The sequence below is a fragment of the Limanda limanda genome, chromosome 6, assembly GCF_963576545.1.
Source record: "Limanda limanda chromosome 6, fLimLim1.1, whole genome shotgun sequence".
Classification (NCBI taxonomy): domain Eukaryota; kingdom Metazoa; phylum Chordata; class Actinopteri; order Pleuronectiformes; family Pleuronectidae; genus Limanda; species Limanda limanda.
In genome coordinates, this window is record NC_083641.1 from 19,009,711 (window position 1) to 19,026,835 (window position 17,125).

Consider the following 17,125-nt stretch of genomic DNA (forward strand, 5'->3'; position numbering starts at 1 on the left):
CTTGGCAGATTGAGTCCGCCAGGCTCAGCAGAACTAGCCTGACCAAGAACCACTAATTCCTTTTTGATTGCTTTTGATTTTGTCACTGTGTTGCTTTCAATGTCCCTCTACTGTACCTTGAATCTGCCTCTGTGTATGAAAAGTGCTTTATAAATAAATGCCTTGCCTTGTTCATTTGGGATTTGCCTACTCCCATATGCTTAAATGGGTCCACTAAATAAACAATATGATGACCTAAATAATATTTTGATGCACGACAAATGGTAGCTGCAATAAACTGCTTTAGCAGCTGTAGGCTGTTTATCTGTAGATTAATTTGATTTAAATTCATTAACATCAGCGTCATCTGTATTTTGACTTACCATCATTTTAGAAACACAATGTTCTTTATTCAAAATTTAAACTGTGACCAGTTCACCTAAAGCTTGTGGTACATCAGTACTGATTATAAAAAATAAGGGTAAATTTAAAATCATAAAAAAAGAAGAAGCTATAAATCACTTAAGAAACAGCAACTCTGAAGCAAACACACTGCTGTCACAGTATGAGATGCCTATGAGCACCATTTGTCATCCCTCTTTTTGCTTTGTGTAGTTAGGAGCCTCGTATCATGCCCCATGCTCCTTCCCCTGATGATGCAAGAATGAATGCGAAGGCAAGGCAGACTCGCTGTGGCCCCTTGAGCTTCTGATCATCTTTTCTTCTAGATGAAAATAAGACTTTTGCACTAACATAACTCAAATTAGAACACGAAGTCTGCTTCTTCTTTTTTTCTGCAGCTGTGGGATTGTTGCAATTTTGTATTTTTACCAGATACTCCTGAATAGTGTCATGGAACAAGCAACTCAAGTTAATAATGAAAATGTATATAATTGGTAAGGTGGTCCTTTAGGTGCATGTGTCTGATTTTTTGTTTTGCATGTATGTTTTTCAGTAGTGTCTGATATTGGTTTCTCTGAGAGACACACAGAGACTCACTAACATATGATTTCTAACCCCTGAGAATTTGTGGTTTCATCCTCTGCTCACTCTATGTCTATTTCTCTACCTGGATCAATCTCTTACTTTTTAACTTTATGATCTCTCTCCACATGTCGGTCTTGCATTCATTTAACTCTGCTCACCTCAGTGGGCCTCCTGTAGAGCCTGGTCCCTCTCCAGTGGTCGCTCAGAGCCAATTATGATGTTATTTAAAAAAAGACGATCCAATCAGCAGCTTATTAAAGAGATAATGGGAGAATAATGACCCAGGCTGAGTGGAAGAGGGACACTCAGGAAAGTATGGATGGAGGAACAGGGAGTGCAGAGCTGTGAGGAGCAACGGAAAGAACGTGGACTACAAATGAAGAAGTCAAACCAGAGATCTGCATGAGGAAGTGACCTGGGATAGAGCAGAATGAATGGAGTACAGGCTGGGCTGTATCAGAGCAGGTGTAGAGGCGGTGAAAGTGATCAGGGGTGGTTGACAGACTGAGAAGAGAGTAGAGATTGATGAAGTCGCTGGCAGATGTGACCTGCTGCCCGTCCAGCTGTTCCCTGAGTCAGAGGCAGCACAGCTGGTGACGGGGGAGGTGGCTGGGGGAGAATGTCAGACATGGAGCTTGGTAGCAGATGAAGCTGTGAAGTACAGAGTTCATAGAAGTATATGCATGAGATGCACCTCCATGCATTCAATCATGTGGGTAAAGGAACAGTTCAATGTTTTGGGGTAATTACTTTATTCGCGTTCTTGCAGAGAAGCTGTAGTCAGCAGCAGGTTAGTTTGACGTTAGATAAATAGTGAAAACGGGGGAAACAGCCAGTCTGGCTCTGTCTAAAAGCTATAAAACCCACCTGTTAGCACGAGAGGCGAGAACCAAAGTGTTATAAATGGACACGTTTTGTAATATTTGGGCATTGATCTAACATTTGAAGATAAAGCTGCTAAATGTATTCATATTCAGCTATTCCTTGAAACCTGCATGTGTAAGAAAGAGAATAAGTTAAAAAATTAAACAAACTTTTCTTACTTTATACCTCACATAAGTATAATTTATTTTCTCCCTATCCTCTGCTTATCCAGACTCTTTAAAAAGGCACAAACAATTATGTACAATGTTGATGTCGATCCAGATGTTTCTTCACGTAGTGTTTTTTTTTTATCATGAAAAGACAGGTTTCCTCTCGTATTACAAGGAACTAAAAAGCACACAACCGTATTTTAAACAGCTGTGATCTTCAAGGCTCTTACCTGTATCAACGGGAAGATTCCTCCGTGCACATAGCAAAGTCCTTAAGGAAATGATTTTCTGAGTTTGATATGAAAACCTTGTTCTAATCTGCACAGAGCCTTGACCTTAACCCCATCCAGAGTTTTTGGGATGAAACGTCTTACCAGCTGAGAGCCAGGTATCATCACCCAACATCAGAGCAAAATTTCCCCTGCACGATCTTATATAAACTATGAATCACACATACGTTCTATAATATCCTGAGATATATCACAGGTTGTAAAGACTCGGGGGAGGAGTTTACTGAATCGTTTTTCCTGCAAATGTGATGAAATGAGGATGTCTGCAAATGGTAATTTGATGGATTTTAGTCATGTGTGTTTCCTTTCACATAACCTGCGTCATTCTGCCTCTTCCATGATAATAACATCTTCAGATCAGTTTCTATCAACTTCACTTCCTATCTCAGTATGTTGGCCAGATCTAAAGCCCATTTTGGTCTCTCTGTCTCTCCTAAACCAGGTGGAAGAAATCCGGGGTTTTATCGAGTCTCTGGCAGAGAAAGTTGAAGAGGTCAAGAGGAAGCACAGCGCCATCCTCGCCTCACCTAACCCCGATGAGAGTAAGGCTGTTTGACTTTTCTCCTTCTTGTTCAAATCTCACAGAGTGAGATATTCAACATGACCTTCACTTCTCCACAAATACTCTGTTTTAATCAGAGGATTCAAGTTTATCAAGGGTACAGGTGGAGTTTTTGCACTAGTTTTAGATGATTGCAGAAAAAATAAATTGTAATTTCTAGCCCAGACACTTTCCCAAGGGAAGAAGAACATTTTGTGGAACGTTTGATAAGAATATAAACTAAAGAAAAATCAGGTTACATTAAAAACTCTTATTGGCTTCGTGACAATTTAATGAAGAGAATAAGATAGCTCAACCAAAGGAATGGAAAAGAGGGGAGCGTACACAAAAGAAAGAAAACTAAATTTGGGCACAGTTCAATCACAAAAACTGTGTATGTACCGAAACAGAAATATAGGCTGAAAACACAGGAATGTTGAAACATTATTCTCAGGCAAAAGTAAATAGAGATATATTTGCTTTCTCACCAACTCGCCCTATAGCTCCTCAGGTGCAGTGGAAAGGTGAACCAGGATTCACTGAAGAGACATTCCTTAACTAAACTGTTTGTTTGGATGAAAAATACTAAATGTGTCAAGAAACTAAATGATGTGGGAAAAAAGGGTCATAGAATGTTTTGATTGTATGCTTTGATGTGACTCACGCAGTAGTGTGCTATAAATACTTTCTACTGGAGTGAACACAGAAGAGCAATATTGTAATAATGTGTTCCTTGGTCAGTCAGATTTTTTAGATTGAAAACAGCTGTAATTTACCCAGAATTCAAAGCAGATTAAAGTCTATCTTTTTGAAACCAGCTCTGGATCTCAGCACAACTCAACACATTATTTTTAGAGCAACATGTTAGATCTTGCTCTCCAGCAGAATCAACAAGAAGCATACAAGAGACATGTTTGTTTTTATTTGTTTTAATAATAGTCTGATTAATACGTTAAGAGTTTATTAACAAAGAAACACATAGCATTTCCTCAGGGACTTCAACTTTAATCTTTTTAAATATGAGACTTGCACTCTGACAGAAGATTCTTTAAACCATTTGCACCCAAATGAAACTTTCTCACTTTTAGCAAACCTAACACCCATCAATCGATGATCCATTCTATCTTGTGCAATAGTTATGGCTTGAATTGATTCTTCTGTAGACTTTAGATATATTTGTTGTTCCCTTTTCATATAATAGTCTGCATCATTAGAGTGGACGCCACCTTTCCTGTGCTGTATTTCAGGTACAGATTTAATCAACCATTCCAGGGCGCTTTGTCCAAACCAAGCTTCAGCCGTCTGCACACACCTCCTCTAACCCTCCTTAATGATAACATCAATGTTTTATTCTGCACTGACTCAGTAATGAGCAAGAGAAGCCTTATTGGAAAAAAGAGAGGAGAATAAAGCCGTGTAATGTGCAACAGTAGCGAAAAGCCTGGTAATCGTGGCAGATTCCACTCAGCAAAATAATGATAAATGTATCTGTGCTTTCCAGTAAATTGTGGAAATAAATAAGAGTTTCTCAGGAAAAAGCCAAATCCTCAAATCTGTTTAAAGCCGTACCCTCCACCAATCAGTAATTTCTGTCCTTTTCAAGCTTTTATACACTCAATGTAAAATGTCTTACATTCTTGTTACTTTTCTCCACTTTTCTGCTTCCTCTCATTACTCTTCAGCCCCATCTAACCTGCTGGTAACATGGTCAGCTGTGTTTATCAGTTCCTCCATAATCCCTCCTCTCATTTCAACCACTCTCCTCTTTGATTTTCTTCAATCTGTGCGCTACAATCCATCTTTCCCAACCCCCTCATCTGTGTCCTCTCACACCTCTTCCTCTCTCTAATTTATGTCAGAGCATTGATCTAGACACCGCACTCACGAGGGGGATGTTACTCATACTAGTAACACCCTCTAACCCGCTTTCCTTCCCCTGATTCCCGACCTCCCACCTATCTGAGAAAGCATCGATCTGTGTGTAGCAGCAGGCGTCAGATGAGTCCTTCAAGTAGAAGGCGGGGTGTGTCAAACTGAGCGGAGCAGAAATGAGGCAAGGTGTTGTGTTTAAGATACAAATTCTTCCACAAGCCTTTACCTTGTGACTGAAATTGATACTAAGTATGTGTGTGTGTGTGTGCGCACCTCCCTGATAAATGCACATCAATCTGCAGCTGATATAGATGTCAGGGTCATTCATTACACAGAGGTCTGTCTGTTCTTCTCCGTCTTCCTGTTGCGTTTTGGAGCCGACGGACTCCAATCATCTGAATGTCCTTATTCAGACAGCCGCTCTATCTTGTCAGCAACATTCAACCATGGTGTGTGTCTGTGTGCGTGTATGATTATGTCTGTGCAACTATTTTCTCCTGAATCAAATTCTTATACAAGTCATCAGCACTGACGAATACATTTAGTTTGGAAACATAATGGTGCCCAGATTGTATTTTTTATCAACATCAAGCAGTAAACCAGGAATGTTCATTGTGAAGTGGGCCTTCAGAATTAGGGGAAATTGAAAAACCTTAGGGAACTACTAATATTAAACATGTCTGCAGAAGTTTACTATCAATGTCTCTCGTTGCTTTTTCTCACAATATTCTGGCAACACAATTTCGAGGGTGTTGTTAAGGAAACTTTTGTGAGATAAGGGAGAAACCATGGTCTTACTTTTATAATTAAAATGCTCAAGCACAAGTTTATTTGTGTATTATTTTTCACCATGCTAGAGAGACAGAGCCCTTTACGTCTGACAGCAAGTCAGTCACGCGGTTTGTCCCTGGATCTGTCCATCCATCCGTCTGCCCGTCCGCCCATCACCACCACTTTCCTCCAGAATGAAATATTGCTACAAACGGTAGGATGACTTGGCAGTACATTTTTAACAGAGACTCATTGCCCCCAGGGGAAATATCCTAATGAATTTATGATCTCCAGATATTTTCTGCTGTCCAATCATAGGTTGACATATAAAGTTTTTAAACGAGATTTCACAACAACTATTGGATGGATTGCTGTGACATTTGGCACACACATGATTTCCTGTCAGGAGGAATTGTGATAACTTGAGCCTCAGACCTGTTGTGTAATCTCCTCCTTTCATAGATAGATGGTTTGTTGTCTAGGAGGATAAGTGGTTTGGTTTTGATAAAGGATTGATTCTCATTCTTGTGAAGACGATATCTGAAGAACACCCTGAGGGAATGTCTTCTGATTTGTTCACTTTGACATCGCAAATCCTTTTTCACCTTGTGAATAGAATTATCTTAACATTGCCTAAGTCAAATCCTTTCAATTTTGGTGCAAATGTTCACATAGACTTACAGATTAACTGATTCGATTTTGGTGGTAAAATGTCAAGGTCGGGGTGACCTCACAAAGCAAATGTTTTGCCTTATGCAATATTTCAGGAGCAACTCCAGAGAGGTTTTTTCAATTTGGTACAATTGGACTCATTTAGGGAAGTGATTATATTTCATTGGTCAAGTGGTATTCTCCTCACAGTTCATCCTCCCCGGCACTCACTTTTTCTAAAAACATGTATCAGGGATGTTATTGAAAATGAGCGAGGTTGGACTGGAACAGGATAATGGACGAGTAGGAAGTGAAGAAATCACACACATGCAATCATTTTTTTCAAATGTCTTCCACAGCGGAACATTGTAAAGTGATAAACCTTCTGTTTCTGTCATGGTTTATCATGTTCATAATCACATCACATCTCCCTAGCCATTAACCACCTGGCCTGCGTCACAGCCTCCCCCCTTTTTCTCCTCCTCCTCTCCCCCCCTTTTGCTTTGGGAGCTTTTGTGTTCGCTGACTGAGACGTTTCCTGTTGATCTGCACTGGGTTAATTGCAGCCCACTGGCAGAGCCCATATTAACTCACGCAAACACATATACACACACACACATACATACCAACGCATTCCTTTTACCCGTGCATTATACTTTATCCCATATCACCACCCCCCCTAAATGAAGCGTATCTATTTCCTCCAGGGAATCGCAGCATACAGTGATTGTGTGCGCTGTTTGCTCGGTGGGTGTTAAGGGTTTGTGTGTTTGTGTGGGCACGCTCCACAGCAGTGTACAGTATGTAGCAACATTAACGATGATGGATTAGGTAATAGCCATCAGATCATAATGGGTATGGAACCTGTGTTTCCCCATGAGCACATTCCTCTGATGCAGGAGAGGAAGACACAAACGCATCTTACATTTCGAAAAAACTAGATTGAAAATCACATTTTCCAAATAATTGCATTTTTGTTTTAGTTTGTAGTGTTGTCTGTTGGCCTTGCGCAGTGTGGCTTCTCATTATTTTGATCGATAAGGCTGTTCTTAGATTTCATAATGAAAGGCCAAAAGTCAGTGATGATTGCGTCCTCTGCTGGATTATCAGTGGCTTTTAGACCCAGCTTCTCCCAGGGGAGAGGGAGGCTGCTATGGAATGAAACATGGCCTTTGGAGAGGTGGAGGTATAGAGACCTTATTAATCAACATTATATATATTGAAAGAAAGACTTGTTGTGATGTTTTTGTAGATGTTTTCCCATTTTAAATTTGTCATATTGTTTATTACCTATGCCAAGGAGGTTATATAATTTAGTTGGTTGGTTTGTTTGTTTGTTTGTAAGATAGATTACACACAAAAACAACCAAATGGATTTCCACAAAACATGTTGGAAGAATGCAGTATAAATCAGGCACATAGATGCGTGTGTGCAATTTGGTGAAGCTTGAGTGAATTCAAGGGGCCATGGCGGATGTAAGCTCTCTACTGAGTGCCATTCTAGTTTGTCAATTCTGCCAACACCTCTAGTTCCTTTTCTGTTTCCCACAATGAATGTTGCATTGTTACAGATAGTAGATGGTGAATTTACAGACCAGTTTTGTTTAGTAGTCTGATAACTACTGCTTATATACTGCTTTACCAGTCTGTTGTCTCCCCTCTCCTTAGTTGCAAGTTGAATACTGATCATCACGTTCTGGAGAAAAGTGTGTTTTGTAATGTTGCATCATGTTTTACTGTGGAAATGCCTCCATTGAACAGAGTTTGTGAATCAAACCAAATAATTAAAACCAAATATAAAAAATACCCATTTTGAATTGCATACTACTGGAGCATATACTTGGCTGTCAATGTAATTCAATATAAATAATCTGTTCTTAAACACTTGAGATTATTTAACGACATTTCACAGTATGTTTTTCGAACCACTCAGTGTTTGCTGCTTGCTCTGACACCTCAGCCTCTAGTTTCTAAACAGCATCTTTTTTCTCGACTCTGAAAAGTCCCCAACGTGAGAGGTTTGCTTTAATTGCAGCCTGTGAGTGTTACTATTTCTAGTGTCAGTTTTTTGGCTGAGTGCGCACCCACCCTCAGACTGCTGTTTGCCAAAGCTCCCCCACCAAAATTTTTGAAGTGTTGCATAAGGTCTCATAGTTTTCTCTTTGTTCTTCGTCAGCCATCTTTCTCTCCTCACTTGATCTCTCTATTTCCTTTTATTTCTTGAGTGGTGTTCCAGCCGTTGAAGACACAGCTTTATTCTGCAGAATAATAATATCCCTCTTAATGAGCGGTTAACACAATGGAACAATCGTATCCAAGGGCAAGGACACACAGAGTAACACATAAATGAACTTGCACAATGGAGGTCAAAGCTTGAATAAATGATAAATTAAGTATAAATCAGTTTAACTGCTCTCTGTCCCCGTGGCTTCAGAGGACATGTGTGGTCTCGCTGCTCTGATGTAGATAGAAATGTCAAGTGTTGGGAAACAGGGGGACGTTTCAAAGTGACAGTGACACTTCGATGTTAACTCACATTAACCCTGTTATACTGTTTCAGAAGATGTTGCAGGAGAAAGAGAACTTGTTAAAGAAATGGAGGGGGATGTTAATCCAGTACAACAATAATGGCTAAAAAATATATTCATTCTGTGTTATTTAACAGTCTACCCAAATAGATATATTCTATGTGAGTCTGAATGGAAAAGTAAGGTTAAAGACTTCCCTGATGGCTGAGAGTTTTTATATTTGTGGCTTGACTGTGGAGATAACCCTCCAGAATTAATTAAAACGCAGGTTGACCTCAGGCGTAAGAATGTGGATTTTGAGGTTTGCCATGATAAGGTTTGTAATAACTTCAGTTTGATTACTTTAAGTTGTTTAAAACCCTCTGATTAAGCATTACCATCCTATTCTTTTGTCAAAAAAATGTGGACAGCAAAAAACGAGAGGATAAAATTGATGGAGATATTTCAGCTCACTTCTTTCTAACTCCACAGCCCCAGATTTATTCCTTCAGCCCCAACAGATGCAAACCTCAAGGGGTCTAAAGTCTATTTATAGGATTTCATGCATCTTTTCACAGATGCAGTCAAGACCAGTGAACAGACTTTGACATGTACAATCTGAAAACTTCACCTTTAAAATACAGTTATTGAAAATTATCCTGTTCTGTGAATGTACAAAACCAAAACTGACAAAATGTTATAATGAACCATAAGAATATAAGATTTCTAACTTGTTTTTTTTCTCTGTTGCTGCATTGTATAGTTGTGTGCCTCACTATTTGCACCGCTATTTCCCGCACGTCTGCTGACGCCTTGGTTGACAAAGTTGTTCATACATTCATAGTTTCAGCTGCAGTTGTGCATGTACCCACAAGTGGCATGCAATAAGCTTCACTTTGTCACACGAGAAATTCTCTTTCACTCTTGTGTTCGTGTACCTGTCATTCGGGATCTATTGCACGTAGAGCGACCTTCGTGCGCCCTCGATACGCCATAGATTGAGTAATCCTGCTAACAAACAAGCAAATGCAGACAAAAATATAATGTCCTTGGTAGAGGTAAATATGAACATCAAATAGTAACTAGTCTACCTTTACGTGGCTAGAATAGATTGTTTGCTTATTTTTTAAATATAATTATTTATTTAGTGTACTTACCATCTACCTATTTTATTTTTTATTTAAAAAAATATAGTTTTGTTATTCGTAACTTCCATTATGTCTATAAACTTCATCCAGGGCTCGGGAATTGGATGAATCTGTGCTTTCAGAATGAAAAAGTAGGGATGAGTATGCGTGTTGTTTCTATCGTTAAGCAGTTCAACTTTATCTCTGCTCTCAGTTTGTCATTACCTGTGTGCATACTGTATGAGACACTAATGTAAATATCATGTCATGTTTGAAGGATGAGCTCAGATTCCGTGACTCTCTGAAACATCAGGCACCTGGACTCTAGACGATCAATAAGCTGAGCAAACACACAAAGGACTGGTAATATATTTACAGAGCGAGCAGAGGGAGACGAGCACAGACACTGCGAGATGGAGAGAAAAAAGATAAATGGCTGCAAGTTAGAGGCTGGAATGGCAGCAATTGACCCTGAGTTAAAGAGGAGGAAGCAAGACTCAAGGCTCAGTGTCTTGTCTGTGTCATGTTACCGTGACATCAAAATGACACGCGCACACAAATTGTGTCAATATTATCATAGTTTTAACAAACTGTCAGATGATTTTGACAGTCATGACGAAAGTGGATGGATAAATGCAGCTGCTGTAAAAGCAAAGCGGATGTAAAGCTTAATGTTGTAGAGAATTGACCAGGACGTTCAGGATGTTTATCTTTTATTAAATTCTGCTGAAATGCTTTCATCCTCATATTTCTGATGAGGGATGTAAGAACAGTTCAATCCTGATCTGTACACATGAAGGCTGGTGGTAAAGCGGCTCTGTTCCTGGTTTTAGACCCTCTTTGCAAAGGCCGAAGTGTCCTTGAGCAAGACACTGAACCCCTGCTTCTGAGGCTGTTTCGTTAGTGCATGAACGTATGGGTATATGAGACATTGTATGATACTTTGGGTGGTTGAAAGATTACAAAAACACTTTATACAGTCAATTAAATCAATTTAGTGTTCAAAATCAAATCTGGTGTGTTTGCAATGTCATATATACTTTATATCTGCAAACGAATACCAGTGTATACTCTTCAAGTTGTATATTTCTGCTTAATGGTTTTCACCAAAAGTTAGCTTCAGAAAATACGCTAATGTGAAGGAAACGGGTGTAGTGTTGCTTTGTCCAGGTGTATGTGTGTGTGTCTTTTCCTGAAAGTTGAGAATGAGCTTGTGTCTCTCTGCTCTGTTTCTCTGCATTGTTTCAGTCATCCTGATTCAATTTCATCCTGGCAAAATTTAATTAGTTCCCAGAAATCTGACAACTGTGGGAATAATCTCTTTCAGTGCAGAGTATGCATGTGTAAGTGGCCTAGTTTCTGTTCCTTTGTTGTTTTAAAAGTATAAGTTTGGTTTTATTCTGTAGTTTCCATATTATTATTACTGGGCCACTGTTTATTTTTGAAAAAGGCCCAGCAATTTCCGAAATACACATTTTTATGAAGTGTCACTGAAGGAGGAGGAGCTTCATCATCAATTTAATACTCATTATGGGCTCTATTTGGTGTCTACGGCAACAAGACAGTCTGTGTTTTGACTTTACCAATCTTTAATCATACTGATGACACTTCAATGCATAAAAAAAACAATAGAGAGCAGGAGGATAAGGAAAGTGCGGACCTGAGTTTTGCTAGAGTTAAGTGTTTCCTTTTTTCCCTGGGGTTTATGCTCTGGTTGTTTTGTAGCATCGTGGATTTGGTCGGCAGAGCTCCAGATCAGCCCTCATTGGACTGAGAGTGAAATCTCACACAGAGCAAAGGATCATGTCAGCCTTATGCTCATTGGCTCATTATTTTGTTTTTAAGTGTTATTGAACAACAATGGAAATCGGAGATGGAGGAGCAGTTTTTGTCAGACTCTGACTTCAGGTGGCACACGTTTGTAGCATAAAATCTTGGCTGGCTTCTATTAATTTTGTCCTTAACTTCTCACTCTGAAGTGAAGGCAAAATGTCTTGAAAATAATAATTTATAATCAGTTATTGCATTTGAATAAACATCCCGAACGACCATTTATTTATCGTCTCTGCTCACACTCCTCTTCTAGCCTCCACATTTTCTCCATTTCTTCCTGCCTTGTAGCGTATCTCTTGCTCTCTGACTCTCTCTTTCCCTCTGCCACTTTGAAACAATCTGAAGCTGCATGGCGAGAGGACCGACTGCACACATCGCCATAGCAACACAGTCTTAATGATGGCAACAAGCGTGACCTGAAGATTCCATTCAAGAGCGTCTGGGAGAGGGATGGAGTGTGAAGCCACAGCTCAATTGACTTCTCAGTTTTGCCCTCTAATTTGCTTCCCTCTCACTTCTCCCTCAACTTATTCAGCAGAGTCTGCGCTCTCACACAGCCGATAATGAGGCTGAATCGACACTTGATCAAGCAAGTTGGATTCCTCTGTGTTTGGTAACCACAAGGGAGAGATCCAATCTAACTCATCGTCACACACACACAGTACAAAGCTAGATTTAGTGTTTGTGTTGTTATCTCTGCAATTTACCTCATTGAGCAGGTTGCCAGAGGTTGCTATGACGACATATGAGGACACTCCGATTACTAGTTTGAAAGTATCCTTTTCAAACAAGTAATCAAATTGCTTTGGAAACTGGTATTCTAGGACTTAAAAATGATTACAGTTATGAAGAGTCCAACTCTACACACACACACACACACACACACACACACACACACACACACACACACACACACACACACACACACACCACAGAGCACGGTTTATTCATTCTGCCCTGAGGGCCTCAGCCCACCACCTCAGATCAGTATCTGACCCTGACACACTCATTGTGTGCTGCACATATTTCTCCTTTAGCAGAAAAATTAGCGACCAGAGATAGAATTGTATTCAAATCTAAACCAAGATTATGGTAATTAATGCTGCAATTGTTGTTAAGGCTCATTCTTTAGAATTCAACATCACCCTGTTTCAAATACTTAATATATACTGTATTTTTACCTGTTATACTTCCTATAGATTACGCGAGTCAAGACATTAAAGCATTGCGCTGCAGTGGTTGTATAAAACAGCAGAGAATCTTTGCCTGCAGACAGACATGGATTGTGTATGCTGTATCCACAGCCCCTGCAGAGTCAAATTACGTTGACAAGTGATGGAACTGTGAATCAGTCCCAGAAACATTGAGAACACTTGCCTATAGTCACCACAGAGTCCTCAGGATTTAGGACTGGCTTGAGTCCAGCCAGGGACGTTTGAGACAAATCATTCTTCCTGTAATTTTCCTCTACTGTCCACTACTGCTTTTTTAATAACAAAAACACTAGCATGTATTCCTACCATCTTCCATTGTAATGAGTTTATTTTCAGCTGGATATAAACTGATGTAATTTCATCAGTTATTGCTTCGTCCACTGCTTTGTCCCACTGAGCTTTATGAACCACTGGCTGATGACCGCTGATATGGAAAAAGGCCTGTTAAGCAGATTAAAAGCTTGTAGTGCTTTGCTGATCACTGTGTAATAGCTTCAGCGTCTCCATGGAGCCATTCTAGTTTAATGTTATCATACCAGCTGGTTAGAGGATTGATATCCCAGCTCTACTTTTTATTGTCTGTTTGTGTTGCTGTCACCTCTCAAACTGCCACAGAGACCAAACAAAGAGCGTAGATTTATTGTGCAGCTGTAGAGAATGAGATTACACGATTATCTCATTACATTTAAGCTTCTTTTTTTTATCCCAAAATGTGTGCAAATATTATGTTTTTATAATTGAACTTTAGCAGCGATGGAGGTCCTCCTCACACTGCGTAATCAAATCATCTTTTGAGGCTCTGTCTGTAATCAGATGCAGATGTTTTCTCCAGGTTTCAGTACCCCGCGTCTGTTATTCATCTGGATGATTTATGCCGTTTTATAGAAGCAGGCAACATGCAGGAAGAAAAAAAAACCTCATTATAAAAAGTACTGCGAGCAGTTTGGTTTGATTGAATAGTTTGACTCCAGTAACTTTTAAGGACCTTCTTTTACGTCTGCTGGCCTCCTGGGGCTTGTTAATATATGGAGATTTGGCTCTTATGGTATTAAGATGATGAATGCCTTTCTCACTTTTATGCACTGTTCTAAAAATGGAAATTACAGTATTAACATACTGTAATTCATAACACAGTATTTTATTGACCAATTTCCCTATTTCCTTGCAGATTAATCATATCTGAGAAATGTCAGAAAGTGAAAATTGTTAGTTTCTCACAGCAAATATAGTATCAGTAGCTAACAATAACTCGTTTTATGCGCTCGAGTTTCAGCTTTAAGCTTCTACAGAGGGTGTCGGTCAGGATGGAAAGAGGTGGACAACAAAGGAGAAAGAAGGATGAGTTGTGCTGCTGTGGACTGAAGCTAACAAAGTGTTTTGAGTGACAAATAGTCATTTCTTGTGTGTCAGTATGGATTCTATCACTGTGGAACTGAGTTAGTATACACATCTGGTTATGTGGGGTTTCAAACAAGCCCAGTAATCTCGCCTCTTCCCCCTCTCCTCTTTTTCTCCCTCCTCTTTCTCTCTTCTCCTCAGAAACTAAGGCTGAGCTGGAGGATTTAATGGCTGACATCAAGAAGTTGGCCAACAAAGTACGATCCAAATTAAAGAGTGAGTACACTTCTTCCATTTTCCTCCTGCGTCGAATGATTACTATGATTATTTTCCTCACCAATTAAACATTTGAAGTGTTTTGATGAGCTAAAAATTTCAAATGCTGAAAAGTGCCTGTCACTTTTTTGCTTTATTAATTTCCTTACCCTGATCAGCAGTCTCATCTTTGTGGTTGAAGTTGCAGCTGGTAATTGGTTAGTAATTTTACATTATGCTGCCTACGACTACTACACAGATACAGTTTCAAATCTTAGCTCAAAAGATCAGTTGGTTAATGAATTATTCTATCTGGAGAAAATGTAGTTACAACTGTTTCATAATTGATTAAACATTGCAGTAATTGTTAATGAAAAATGTGTAAACATTTCAAGGTTTCACTGTGAGCATTTTTCTTTCTTTTCCTTGTCTTAAATAATAATAAATTAAATATTTGGGCATCTAGGACATTTTAATCACCATTTTTGCATTTTCTCTAATGTTTACACCAAATTATCTATTAATTAATCAAGAAAATGAATGGCAAATTTAAACTAAAATGGCAGTTACGAGCATATACCTCCGCCAAGGCCCGACATTCTCTTTATGAACCAAATTTAAATTCCTGGAACCTAATTTTTATTTACATACACTCAGTCCCACAAATATGGCTGATTTTCTTTGATCAAGATTCATGAATTATTCTCTGAGAAATCAATGAAAATGTAGAAAAGCTTGATTTTACAATGTTAATGAACTTGAAACAAAAAATCCTGGTTTAACCCACTGATCCAGATTCAAAATGTAAGGGCTCCTCCTTTGGTCATGCCCCACTCCTCCACAAACCTTCATGCAAATCAATCAGTAGTAAATTAATGTGTAATCCTTCCAATAAACAAACAAACAGACCAAAACATAACGTCCTTGTTCTAGGTAATTCATGAGTTGTTACTAACCCTGATATAAACCTGTATCTTGTTATCATGACTATGTCTATAACCACCGTCTGCACCTGTTTGTGTTTTATGTGACGTGACGTTGCTGGTTCTTTCATAACACATGAGTGAGGGAATCAAGTTTTATTCACACTCGTAAAAACAATCTGACGAATGTTACTGTAACGTTCTGTGTATGGGCACAATTGTTGCGTGGATTCAACAGACATTACGTGTGTGTGTGTGTGTGTGTGTGTTCTTATGACTGTCTTCTTTGTCATCCTCCCACCTTTTCTTCCTTTTCTCATAAACTTTACAACATTTTTTAATCTTGTCATATTTTGTATATTTATGTGCCCTTCCTGAAATCCTCTGGTATGAAACCTTTGTGTCCACCACATTATTAATTTTCAAATATATACAAGACACTCCTGTGCCTCCCTGCAGGGCACAGGTGTCTAAGAATAGAGGTCAGAGATGAAATACCTGTCTTCAGTATCTTTCACGCAAGTAGAATACAGCTTCACTGCAGAGAGCGAGAAGATAATAGCCCATATCCCTCGTCCTGTATGCCTACAGATATACACACATTCATATAAATGCACATAGAGCTGTGTGCACATTTGATGTACATGATACACAAGCTAGACACAAGTGCTTTCAGGCGGAACAGGCTCTGCATCACAGGCCTCTGCTTCATTCCAGTTCACATCAATTGTCGCCACAGGATACCTTTGCGTAACCGCTTGATGTGTATTTGTGTGTAAATGACCTCATCTTTGTCAAACTGCACCCGGGTATAAATCCTCGACATGGTGGGAAGCAACATTATTTGCTGCAACTGTCTCATTTGCAATTGCCAAGCCATGTAATGGGATTCAGGTAGAGGATTTCTTCAAAACCAGCTGACAGATAATGCAGAGGGTGATTATGGTAGATGCTGGAATATCTAAATTAATATCAGCTATGGAGAGAAAGACTAAAAGTTCAAAGAGAGAGAAAGTGAAGCTCATGTATGAATTTTTATTTTAATTATCCTCATCCTCTTACATATACCGTTTTCTGTGGAATGTCTACATGTGATTTGCACATGAGTATTTTTAAGTCACATTATGCAAATCAACTTAATTTGCACAATTGTAAGTTGCTGATTTGAATGTGATGAAAACAACAGTTATTTGTGAAGCCGAAGATCATTTTCACCGTCGGTAACAAGGAAGCCCTTATTTAGTGAGGCCAACTTCTGCTGCGACACCTGATGGCACTAAAATCACCAATACTTTTGTTTCACTCAAATTGAACAACTATGAGGAGCCAACGACATTGTGGACTTATTTGTATTTTTATTGGGGTTGATTTTAAGGTGGATTACTCACTAGGGGAATAAAAATATGTTTTTGTTTTGTTTTGTAGGTATCCAGAACACCATCGAGCAAGAGGAAGGACAGAACAGGTCATCAGCTGACCTGAGGATACGTAAAACACAGGTAGGTAGACAGCTGCTGAATCAACAACTGTGTCCCAGACTACATACAAGTGTACACAGTATGTATGATACTTACTGTCATAGTATACTGCAGTTCTGGTTGAAAAAAAATCAGCATCAGTCAAACTTAAGTGTTTTATACACCTGCATTTTTTTTATAAATTTTAGTTTTACGGTTTTTCCATTTTCTGTGTGTATTGCATTATGAAACATTCAATCAACAGCAACCTGAAAAAATGGTGTATTTAATGTGAACACTGATTTCTTTTGTGACTTTTTCAGGACACTATACAATGGCAACTCTT

The 17,125-nt window shown here is 39.1% G+C and overlaps 1 protein-coding gene across 11 annotated transcripts in view; it reads left to right on the top strand.

Annotated features, from left to right (window-relative positions):
* Window positions 1–17,125, top strand: part of stx1a (syntaxin 1A (brain)) — a 57,090-nt gene that overhangs the window by 21,312 nt on the left and 18,653 nt on the right. For 9 of the 11 annotated variants that reach the window (XR_009678275.1, XR_009678274.1, XR_009678272.1 and 6 more), the window contains exons 3-5: window positions 2,733–2,832; window positions 14,346–14,420; window positions 16,748–16,821. Coding sequence is in view for 7 of the 11 variants with exons in the window: in XM_061072956.1 (XP_060928939.1) it covers window positions 2,733–2,832; window positions 14,346–14,420; window positions 16,748–16,821 (249 nt within the window). In the remaining 4 variants the exon portion in view is untranslated. Of the gene's footprint in view, window positions 1–2,326; window positions 2,563–2,732; window positions 2,833–14,345; window positions 14,421–16,747; window positions 16,822–17,125 lie in introns of all 11 variants that reach the window. The other 2 variants (XM_061072960.1, XM_061072959.1) reach the window with 1 other exon arrangement.